This window comes from Pipistrellus hanaki (genome assembly GCF_964339955.1).
Source record: "Pipistrellus hanaki genome assembly, chromosome: X".
Lineage (NCBI taxonomy): Eukaryota > Metazoa > Chordata > Mammalia > Chiroptera > Vespertilionidae > Pipistrellus > Pipistrellus hanaki.
In genome coordinates, this window is record NC_140524.1 from 36,367,821 (window position 1) to 36,380,646 (window position 12,826).

The 12,826-nt window shown below is 36.1% G+C and overlaps 1 protein-coding gene across 2 annotated transcripts in view; it reads right to left on the reverse strand.

Annotated features, from left to right (window-relative positions):
• WDR44 (WD repeat domain 44) overlaps window positions 1-12,826 on the reverse strand; it is a 95,017-nt gene that overhangs the window by 36,210 nt on the left and 45,981 nt on the right. For both annotated transcript variants that reach the window (XM_084870360.1, XM_084870361.1), the window contains 5 exons: window positions 8,606-9,242; window positions 7,936-8,063; window positions 6,518-6,613; window positions 5,119-5,255; window positions 4,044-4,127 (listed from right to left, as the gene is read on the reverse strand). In XM_084870360.1, coding sequence (XP_084726486.1) covers window positions 4,044-4,127; window positions 5,119-5,255; window positions 6,518-6,613; window positions 7,936-8,063; window positions 8,606-9,242 — 1,082 coding nt within the window. The remainder of the gene's footprint in view (window positions 1-4,043; window positions 4,128-5,118; window positions 5,256-6,517; window positions 6,614-7,935; window positions 8,064-8,605; window positions 9,243-12,826) is intronic.

The window sequence follows — 12,826 nt, forward strand, 5'->3', positions numbered from 1 at the left end:
TTAATTTTTACCAATTCATGGGAGCGCATGATATTAAGGACAGAATTTTAAAAACTTGCTAAGCTATATATAAAGATGTCCACTGCAGCACTGCTTAGAATAGGTTAAAAAGTAGAGTTAAACTGAATTCTCAACAGAGGAATTATTAAATAAGTGACTGTATATCCTTACAATGGAATGCAATAAGATAAATAAGGCAATCCTCAGTTTTTTAAATGCACTGAGCTCTTAGTCACCTCAGAGCCTTCGCATGTGTGGTTATTTCTGCCCAGAACACCCCTACCCTAACTAATTTCTACTCTTCGTTAAGTCTCAGATCAAACAGCCCTCTCTCAAAAAACTATCCTTGACGCTTTAGAACAGTCTTTCCTATAGTCCCACAGTACCCCTTACATTTCTTTATTTATCTGTGTAATTACATGTTCACTGTCTTTCTCCTATTGAACTGGAAGCCCTATGAGGGCAGAGATTAAGATTGTCTTCTTACTATGGTATCAGTAGCACCAAACCCTCATAACTGGCTGAAAGATTATAATATATGTACTATTGGTATTGATATGAAAAGATGTCCATTATATACTAGATTTTTTTTTAAAAAAGCAAATTATTTTGACCCAGCAAGCCCACTTCTGGAAATATATCCTAAGAATCCTGAAACACAAATAAAAAAGAGTATATGTGCCCCTATGTTCACAGCAGCATTATTTATAATAGCCAAGATGTGGAAACAGCCCAAGTAGTAGATGAGTGGATTAAAGAAGCTGTAGTACATTTATACAATGGAATACTACCCAGCTGTAAAAAACAAAAACAAAAAAGAACTTATACCCTTTACAACAGCATGAATGGATCTGGAGAGTATTATGCTAAGTGAAATAAACCAGTCAGAAAAAGACAAATATATATGATCTCATTAATATGTAGAATTTAATGAACAAAATGGAAAAAAAGCATGTTGACAAACTATAGGGACAATATAATCCCACTTTTGTGAGAAAAATAATTCCATGGAGAATACACCTAATTAATAATATTGAAAATTTCTGGGGTGAGCATGGGACACTAATTTTCTATAATACAGATTTTTTTTATTACCTTTGATAATCAGAAAACACACATAATAAATATTTTTGTTGTTTTTTATCTCATCCAAGGATATATTTCCTTTGACTTTTTTAGAGAAAGTAGAAGGATGGGAGGGAAGAAAGGAGGGAGGATAGAAGGAAGGGGAAGGAGATAGAAAGACACACACACACACACACACACACACATTGGTTGCCTCCTGTACATGCCTCAACTGGGGCAGGGATCAAACCTGCAACCCATGTATGAATCCTGACAGGGAATTGAATCCAAGACCTTTTGGTGCCTGGAATGATGCTCTAACCACTGAGCAATAAATCATTTAAAAAATCGCCGAAACCGGTTTGGCTCAGTGGTAGAGCGTCGGTCTGCGGACTGAAAGGTCCCAGGTTCGATTCCTGTCAGGGGCATGTACATTGGTTGTGGGCACATCCCCAGTGGGGGGTGTGCAAGAGGCAGCTGGTCGGTGTTTCTCTCATCGATGTTTCTAGTTCTCTCTCTCTCTTCCTCTCTGTAAAAAATCAATAAAAATATATTTTAAAAAATCATTATAAGGTCTACTAGAGGCCTGGTGCATGAAATTTGTGCATGAGGTGGTGTCCCTCAGCCCAGCCTGCACCCTCTCCAATCTGGGACCCCTCTCACAATCCAGGACTGCTGGCTCCCAACTGCTTGCCTGTCTGCCTTTCTGATTGTCCCTAACTGCTTCTGCGTACCATCCTGTTCACCCCCTAACCACTCCCCTGCCAGCCTGATTGACGTCTAACTGCTCCCCTGCCAGTCTGTTTGCCCCCAACTTCCCTCCTCTGCTGGCCTGGTCACCCCTGACTGCCCTCCCCTGCTGACCATCTTGTGTCCACATGGAGGCAGGATCTTTGACCACATGGAGGCAGCCATCTTGTGTGTTGGAGTGATGGTCAATCTGCATATTATTCTTTTATTAGATAGGATAGAGGCCTAGTGCATGGGTGGGGGCCAGCTGGTTTGCCCTGAAAGGTGTCCTGGATCAGGACTGGGGGTTCCTTGCAGGCATGGGTTGGCGTGGGTGAGGGGCCTATGGTGGTTTGCAGGTCAGCCAAGCTCCCCAGCAACCCAAGCGGAGGTCCTGGTATCTGGAATTTATGTATCTTCTACAATTGAAACTTTGTAGCATGAAGTGGAGCCAAGCCTTCTGCTCACTCCATGGTGGCAGCCATTTCTGTTGGGACTTATTTGTCTTCTATAATTGAAACTTTGTAGCCTTAAACAGAGGCTTGGGCTGGCCAGGGTGTGTGGAAAGCTTGGCTTCCTCCATTGCCGGGGAAACCTAAGCCTCCCTCCTGCTCTCTCTGTGGCCACAGCCATCTTGGTTGGGTTAATTTGCATACTCAGTCCTGATTGACTAATGGGCATGGCTCGTGGGTGTAGCGGAGTGATGGCTAATTTGCATATTACTCTTTTATTAGAAAAGATGGTCCTATAATTCTGAAGTCATATTTTCTGCATAACTATAACTATAGGTTTATTACTACTTTAAACAAGAAAATAGATCATTTAAACACTGGTGAGAACATCTCTAAAATATATGTTTTTCAACCTTCTTCAATAGAGTTTAATGTTCCATATGTTTCTTTCCTTAATAAATAGAATCAGTTACCATCATTACTGTTCTTTGATATATTTAGGGCCTTTTAAATGGTTTGCAAGTGGGCCATAATATTAGTTTCAAACCTTGAAGACAACAGCACAGAGCACAGGGAAGACAGACAGAATCTGGACCTATCTCTTCTGAATATCAGTTTACTCTAGCATTCAGTGCAAATATTTCCATGTTGAATGAGTATCATAACATGAGAAAAAGTTGAAACACTGTTATACGAAATGTTTGTTATGTAAGAGTCCTTTTATTATTTTTCTGATTTTTCTCTTATAATCAGAATATTATCAGACATCCCTATGTATTGAATTATAGGTTGTCATAATTTGGTGCTTTTATTCTGTTGTAAACTCAGATGCCAGATGACCAGATTTTTAGAAATTATATAAGAAGTATAATGGCTTTTAAAAATAAGAGGTTTTTTCTTTTAGAAAAATGATGAGCTTTAATGCATGGAATAAAAAATAGCTTTCCTAGATATTTATCTACTGAATAATTCCTAATTCTCCGGTTCCTGATAGTTGTTATAGCTAGATAGTCAAGGTCCAGATATCTGAAGGTGTTATCATAGACCTGCATTTTCCAAAAATTCTCAAAGCTTTATTTTGCTACACTTTCCACATTAGGAAAAGATGAGATTCGAATGGAGAATTTGCTTTGGGACTGAATTATTTTATATTTACATTTATTTTATATTTTAGACTGAATTACTACCAATTATGTGTTTTGGGTATTCTAGCACAATCTATATGCTCATCATTGTGTTAGGTTTCTATAGGGGAAACATAAGAATGGCATGATCACAATCCTTTTGTAACATATGGTTTAGTTTTTAATATCTATTTACCTCATTGTTTTTTAAATCACAAAACAATTTAAGTTAACATTAAAATAAAGGGCAAACATAAGTTTTAGAGACTATAGTATCACTGAAATTGAGAAAAGAAAGGAATTTTCTACAAACTGAAGGAAGTTGGGAAGAATCTCAGGTAGTTGGGTTTAGAAACACAAAGAGGATTTGCATAGATAAAGAGAAAAGAAAACTTCAAGGACAATCGAGTTCTATTAACACTTCTGGTATCTACTGTCTGAAAAATTAATATAGGCATGATGCAAAATTTATTGATCATTTACTACATATTGGATACTCTATGACCAGCACAGCCTCAAAATACCTTATAATCTATTGGCTGGCAGCAGGGAGTGGTGGTGGTAGATGGACTTATAAATTGGACAGAGCACACATTTAAAATAGTATAATAGTTCTCATATTTTTTGTAAAACAAAAGCTTGAAATGAAGAAAAGGGATGTACTATAACTCACGTTTTCTGCTTTAACCTTCCACCATCAGTATCTGTTGGATGAGATTGTAATTTATCTTCATCATCTGACTGTGCGGCATCATTACTGCAAGGGGAAGAAGTAATTTTAAAAGAAGCCATTTCCCTAACATGTCTCAAAAATTTCTCAATATATACTTACTGTATAATTAGCTAATCAGAGTAAACTAAAACTTTGTTAAAATGCTTTATATAAACTTAATTTAAATGATGACGATGACAATTTAAAGACTTGAAAGATCAAAGACGACTATCTTTAAGCAAGGTGCAATGTACAAAATGCAAATGAATGCAGTTTAGGAACTTAATAAAAACCCACAGCAAATAAGGCTTTCTGCTGGGCAAAACATGGTACCCAGAAATGATAAATTAACTTGTAAATATCTTCCTCCTCACTCACCAGGCACATCATGTATTGTACTTTAAAAGGCTTTGCTTTCACGAAAATGATTCTTCAGATCAGGAATGGGGAACCTTTTGTTCTGCCAGGGGCCATTATATATTTATAACATCACTAGCGGGCCATATAAAATAATGTATTTAAAAATTAACCTGCTATATTTGATCAAACATTTAATTAAATTACCCTTCACAGGCCAGATCAAATGATTTTGCAGGCCTTATATGGTCAGTGGGCCATAAGTTCCCAACTCCCACCTTAGATCTACATATAACCCGCAGTAAAGTCAATTACCGTACTCTAAAGCCATTTTCTGCCCTCTAAATTATATATAAAATCTCTAATTCTTAAGCAAGGTTTCAGAAGAACAGCATGACTGTTTAGCCTAAATATGTCTTAATACTATCTTTAGTATAATATAATTTTAAAAGAGAAACCAAATACTATGAGATTGAAGATAAATACTCTTTTCTCCTAATAACTGTACAGTCCTAAGGGAGAACAAAATTTAAGAATATATACATTAACTATTATATTTAATTTCAAATTTAAAAAAGGCTGAATGAAACCAAATTAGGGATTATCATAGCTCATAAACAGAGAAATCTTCACCATTCTAAATGAAATACTACACATAATAAATAATATTAGATCATACCTTACATATTCCTTAGTCCTTCTCATGATGTGTAGAGTGAGAGGATTAATACCTGTTGGCAGTTTCTCTTCTGCAAGACTCAAAGGTATTTCTTCTCCAGTATCCAGGTTCTTAATCATTACACTGGCTAAAATTTCCTGAAGTATAATATAACACCAAGAGAACTTATAATTTATGTATCTTTTTGAGTCTATAAAATCCTCAAAATTTTAAGCTAAGGATTTTCTCGATACATTCAGTACTGTGTACAATAATTTTTAACATTTTTAGTGAGATACAATTCATACACTGCAAAATGCACACAGTTAAAGCATACATAGTTAAGTGATTTTGAGTATATGCACAGAGTTGTGCAACCATCACCATTATCTAAGTTCAGAACATTTCTACTGCCCCCAAAAGAAATCCCATACCCATTTGCTTTCCTATCTTATTCCCCCTCTCTTTCCAGTCTCTGGCCATCACTAATCTACTTTTTGTGTCTATGAATTTGTTTATGCTGGGCATTTCAAATAAATTTAATCATATAGTATGTGGTCTTTTGTGACTGGATTCTTTTACTTAGCTCTATGGTTTCAAGGTTCATCCATGTTGTAACCACATATCAGAACATAATTCCTTTTCATTGCTGAAAAATAGTCCATGTGAATGGATATATCACATTTTATTTACCCATCCATCAGTGATGGGCGTTTGTGTTGTTTCCACACTTTGGCTATTATGAACACTTGTGTATTTACGCAGACATGTGTTTTCATTTCTCTTTGGAATATATGTTGGAGAATTTCTACATCATGGTAACTCGTTTTATTTTTTGAAAAACTGTCAAACTATTTTCCAAAGTACACTAAGTTTTTTTAAATGTTGTTTACAAGAAACAAAAAACTAAGATTTTGTTTTAAAACTTCATTCTGAATAAATTGGCCAATAGATATATACTGAATTTTAGTGGTAAGAAGTGTTGACTACACTACATCATCTAACAAGCATGAAAACAATATACATATCTATAATGTCAACTTCTTTTTAAGCCCACTTTCTATAAAATATAGGCCTTGCTTTCAATATATTTATTCCACCATATAATTGTCAAAGGGCAAGTTTAAGTCAGAGTTTTCAACATATTAAGAAAACAAAACCTAAGATAATCTTCACTTTCATGTTTTCTTCTACAGTATGATTTTTTTGGCCTAATAACAATAAATAAAAAATTTTAATCATAGTCAAATATACATGATACACAATTTATCATTTTAACAATTTTAATTGTATAGTTCAGCAGCAGTATGTTCACATTGCTATGCAACTTTCATCACCATTCATCTCCAGAACTTTTTCACCTTCCTATTATCGTTTTTGTATTTTATGTTTTTAAGAACAAAAAAATATATAATTATACCTCATCAGTAAGCTCTCTCCCAGAGTTGGATCTAGGTCTCTGAGGGCCCATCACTTCACCTGCTATTGTCTGCCCATCAGGTGCTTTTCCATTTTCCTGAAATTATAATTTCATAAACAGAAAGTAGACTGAGTCAATTTTTATCAATATTCAATTACTCATTACCACACACATTTCTAAAAAAAATTCTGTAATTGAGATAATGGAGCCTACTGAAAATGTAAATGGAATACTCCATTTCAGCCCTTTATTACTCTCAGAATCTGAAAAACATTAGGTACCCAAACTATTGTCGTCCATGCAATAATGTCTTAGTCTTGAAACAAAGAAATGTTCTATTTGAACCTGATCCCAAAGCAGCTCTCTATAGTAGAGTGCTAGCACAAAGATTGCCATTGTTCAGGAATAGATTTATAGGTAACTCTTTCTGTAAAGAGCTAGTTAATAAATGTTTTAGGTTTTTTGCTTCACACATAGTACCTGTCACATATTATTTTTTATAAACATCCTTGAAAAAGTAAAGACCATTCTTAACCTAGGGACCCTACAAAACTGGCCACTGCTAACCATTGCTCTACACAGCTATGAAAGGCTATATATTGTCTTCTCCCAGTTTGCTAACCTGCCCCAATCATAGCTACTACACAAGTAAGCCTTGAGCCCAAGAATTTGGCTGTGGTAAAATTCATGCTATCAAGTCCTTTCTATTGTTTCCTATGTAGATATACATAGCATAGTGTAAAAAGTTTGTTTTCATGATTAGGAAGAAATTATAAAAAATAAAAGTCCTCAATTTTATCCACTACAGTTCACGTAAATGAAGATTGTAGTTTGTGTTTATTAATATCAATAATATTACACATAGCAGCATCTGTCATTTTTTGAATGCCTGCTACATGGCAGGTACTTGGTATACTTTATTTATTTCATCCTTGCAAGAAACCTTCAAGGAAGGTTTCCCTTCATTTTATCAATGGGGCATCTGAGACTCAGGTGTTAAATAGCTTCCTAGATGCCGAAACCGGTTTGGTTCAGTGGTAGAGCGTCGGTCTGCGGACTTAAAGGTCCCGGGTTCGATTCCGGTCAAGGGTATGTACCTTGGTTACGGGCACATCCCCAGTAGTGGGTATGCAAGAGGCAGCTGGTCGATGTTTCTCTCTCATCGACGTTTCTAACTATCTCTTTTCCTTCCTCTCTGTAAAAAATTAATAAAATATATTTTTAAAAAATTTAAAAAAAATAGCTTCCTAGAGTTACCCAACTACTTAGTAGCAGAGCTGGTCAAGGGATGTAAGGAGTCCAGGTTTTGGGGATAAGAAAATATCTGGCCTGGAGAAGAAAGAAAGTTTGATAATCAACAAACCAGCAAGTTGAGGAAATTTCAAAGCCTATATAAAATATAACATGAATTTACCAACCTGGGCAGTAACTATTTTATCTCCACTGGTAGCACTTGCCAAATCAAGAGAAGGCTGAGAATCCTTGACTGTACTCTCTGAAGCCATGCTTGTAGTCAGAGTATCAGATGTAATATTGTCTTTGGGAACTGTAATAATAATAATAATAAAAATATTTATATAGGACTTTATACATTACTTGAAAAGTGCTTTAACTTCTATTTCTGATTCCTATAACAACCCTGTGACAAAAGTGGTTTTATTACTCTCAATTTAAATATATGGGGAGACTAGGATTCAAACAAGTTATTTGAATTCCTCAAGGCTATACAACTTATACATTAAGAGATCCAGTGCTCAAAAATTTTAATTTAGAAAGTAAAAAAATAAAAAAAGCGATATAGGACTTGAACTTAAATATTAACTCTCAAATACCATATTCTTTTCACCACACCACATTGGCTCTCCAAAGATAACAGATTTGAAAGTTTAAAATCTGCTGAAATGTTTAATTATAATAATGTAACTAATCACCAATATAAATATTTTCACTTTTTATTACTAAAATAATTTTTACAACTTGGTCATCAATGTAGTTTACATAACATAAACTAAAACAAAGTAACAAATTTAAACAAGTTCAACTCAAAAATATCCTCACAAAAGTACTTATTTCTCAATTAATACTTGCCATCCAGATCGGGTGTTTTAAGAGCCTCAAACTCCAATTCACTTTTCTTTTTTCTTGGTGGTGGAGCAGGTCGAGATGGAGGTGGTGGTCTAGGAGGTGGGAAATTAGTTGGAGGGGGTGGGCGTGCTGGAACAGGCTTTTTTGTACTAGCCACTATATCAGGTTCTGGAGTAAGCTGTCTTGGGGGTTTGGCAGGAGCCAATTCTTCCACAGTAGCAAAATCTTTAGCAGATGAGGAGCTTGAGGATGCAGATTCTAGAACATCACTTCCTTTGATTTCCACTGCTTCCTTGGTCAATACTTCTGTTTCAGTTACAGGCACATTAAGCTGCTCAGTTGAACTTATTTCAGTTAACTTAGTGGTTTCATCTACTGGCTTCTCACAGGTGTCATTGGAAGGAAAACATTTTTTTTGTTCTAATTCAGTTTCTTCAGATGTATTCTGACTCTCTGCCCTTTTGGAATGTTCCTGTAGGACTAGACCTGTGGCTAACAGTCCAGGTACATTGTTAAGATCTGTTTCAGCAATAAGAGGACTGGCAGTAGCCTGATCAGACTGTCCTTTTCCTTTGGAATCCAAAGAGTCATCGTCAAGCTGAAGTACTTTCTGAGTCTCCTCAATAATACTTTCAATAATCTGATCAAAAGTTAAAAAGCAATTTTTAAAAAATGAAGCCATTTATAAGAACATAGTAACAGCTAGTCATTTATATAATACTATGTTTCAGACAATGCTATCATCATATACAAATGAGGGAGCTAAGGTAGAAAGGAACAAAATGTTTTGTCCTAGGTCACAAAGCTTGTAAGTGACGAAGCTGGCACAAAACTAGGGAGTTTGGTTCAAGAATCTGCATTCTTAAACATTATAATAGGGAATCTGGTCTAGTACATGCAACCACAAAAGCTTAGTCAACACTGTATAATAAAGTTCAAACATAAATTTACATTTAGACTCTTCATGTCATAGTTCATTTATATATTTATTCCAAGATAGTTGTAGTAACAGCCTGATTTGAGCCTAGTTAACAAAATCATGAGAAGCAAAACCACCTAATACAAGAATTCAAATTGTTTAGCTCAAGCCTATGACAGGAAAAGCTAGCAGATACAAAGATATTAATGTTCTTAAACAGAATATACATAATACCCAATATTCAGAAGGATGCAAGGACCATGAAATAAGTTCAAACAGCATTGGCTGATATGGTTCAGTTGGGTTAGCGTTATCCCATGCATTGAGAGGTCACTGGTTCGATTCCCAGTCAAGTCACATACCCAGTAAGGGTACATACAGAAGGCAACCAATTGATATTTTCCCCTCACATCAATGTATGTCTGTCTGTCTGTCTGTCTCCCTCCCTCCCTCCCTCCCTCCCTCCCTCCCTCCCTCCCTCCCTCCCTCCCTCCCTCCCACCTTTTCTCTAAAATCAATAAAAATATTTTTAAAAGAGTTCAAACAGCCACCTAACTCACTATGCGTTTTCCCCACTTTATTTCTTTAAAAAATATATATTTTTTCATTGATTTCAAAGAGGAAAGGAGAGATGGAACATCAATGACGAGAGAAAAGTCATTGATCGGCTGCCTACTGCATACACTTTACTGGGGATTGAGCCCTGGCATGTGCCCTGATCAGAAATTGAACCATGACCTCCTGGTTCATAGGTCGATTCTCAACCACTGAGCCACACCAGCTGGGCATCCCCCTTTATTTCTTCTCTATAGCTAAAAAGTACAGAGAATCTTTCTATGTATTCTATCAACATTTAGAAGAAAATATATTTCTACCCAGTCCTGTCATTATTGACATTAAATGTCCCAACTCACTTATCTTTCCACCATGTCCAATCATGGATGACTTCTGCTTTCTCAATTCATGGGCTCCAGAAAGCTAACAGAACATGGCACATGCTAATTTGAACTGCATGTTATTGCTATTGAACAATATTCCTGATTTCTCAGCATCTCCTATATATTACTTTTTCTCAACCTTCAAATATTTAATACTAGACAGAAATCATTTTTATCAGAGGAATAGTAATTAGAGTCCACCTAATTGGTTACTGAGCCCTGAGTGACTCAGTCTTAACAGAAGCTGGATTCATGTCAGTTTAAGAATGAATAAGAAGTAAAGACATAGAGATAGGCCAGCATAGTCTACCGTTTCAAAAATTTGTCTATAAATGGGAGAGGATGCAAGAAAGTGACCCAGCATTTTTATAAACTGAAGGGAAGGATCCAAGGCAAAGGATGGAAACCAAGTTCTGGAGAAAAAAAGAAAGAAAAACTACTGGGCATTAGATCTAGCACACACATTCTCTATCTCTATTAGATCATCAAATAAGCTTTGTGAAGTAGTTAGAGTATCTCCTTTCTACAAAACAGGTATCTGAGGTAAAGGAATTAAGAATTTTCCCCAAAGTTCTACAGCTATAATCTACAAAGTCAAAACTGAAATCCAGGTTTTCCTCCAAAATCCACACTACTATGAACAGGAAAATAAACTAAATTCTCAACAATGACATGAAAAAGAGATTAAAGATGAAAACAAGCTGACAGGTAAGGGAAGTACGAGATGATGAAAAGGAGTGAATTCAGGTTTTTTAGCCTCTGAAGTCTAGATGCAGTAAGAAACAAGGTCACCTGCTGAAAGTAAGTGGGATACTAGTGGGCATAGTAAAAATGAGGTGAATATAAATGTTTGAAATAATTACTATGCATAATGAAAAGATCCATGCCATTAGAGGGGTCAAAATGAGGTTGAAAATCATAAGACATTCCTAATCCGTTATTTGAGAACAATTCCTCCCTTCTCTGAACTCACATCATCCTTACTGTTTATTAGAGTATGACCTATAATATAAATACAAGGTAGTATATGGACAAGCTCTGTACAAATACTTACTCCACACAGGATAATTAATTTTTGGGAAGCAAGGCCCATGCTTTCTAACTCTTCATATGCTACCATAATACCTACTTACAGTGTTAACTCTTGTATTTTTCCTCTGTTTTAGGAGATAGCAAACAGGAAAAGAACAAGAGAACAGTGAGAATAAAAATCAAGATGGAGATGATCATGCTAAAGCAACTGTTTACTTCACATTACTGTTCTGCTTCAAAGAACTCATTGCTTTCCAGTAATTATAAAATAAAACCCAAATGTTTCAGTATGACATAAGGCAATCCCATAATCTGGCCTTAACTGTGGTCTCTAGACTTGCCCTCAAACATTTTGCACATTAATCATCTCCATGCCTTTCTTTGGTTGTTCCTTTCCTCTCCTATCTCTGCCTACCCAAATCTTATCCATTCATCATCATATTTGCCAGTGTTATCTCCAATAAAGGTTTAATCTCCAACATTTACAGGGAACTCATACAACTTAACAAAAGGAAGATAAACAATCCAATAAAAAATGGACAACTTACCTAAATAGATACTTTTCGAAAGAGGGCATTCAGAAAGCCAAGGGACATATGAAAACATGCTCAAAGTCACTAATCATCTACGAGATGCAAATCAAAACGACAATGAGGTACCATCTCACACCTGTCAGAATGGCTATCATCAACAAATCAACAAATGACAAGTACTGGGGAGGATGCGGAGAAAAAGGAACCCTCGTGCACTGCTGGTGGGAATGCAGACTGGTACAGCCACTGTGGAGAACAGCATGGAGTTTCCTCAAAAAACTGAAAATGGAACTCCCATTTGACCCAGTGATGCCACTTCTAGGAATATATCCCAATAAACTAGAAACACCAATTAGAAAGGATATATGCACCCCTATGTTCATAGCAGCACAATTTACCATAGCTAAGGTTTGAAAACAGCCTAAGTGCCCATCAGCAGATGAGTGGATTCAAAAACTGTGGTACATCTACACAATGGGATACTATGCTGCTGTAAAAAGAAAGGAACTCCTACCATATGCAACAGCATGGATGGAGCTGAAGGAGCATTATGCTAAGTGAAATAAGCCAGCCAGAAAAAGATAAATATCACATGATCTCACTCATTTGTGGAATATAATGAACAACATAAACTGATTAAAAAAACAGATCCAGAGACACAGAAGCATCAATTAGGCCGTCAAACCTCAGAGGGAAAGTAGGGGAGGGTGGGGTAAGGGGGAGAGATCAAACAAAGGACTTGTATGCATGCATATAAGCATAACCCATGGACAGACACCAGGGCGGTGAGGGTATGAGTGGG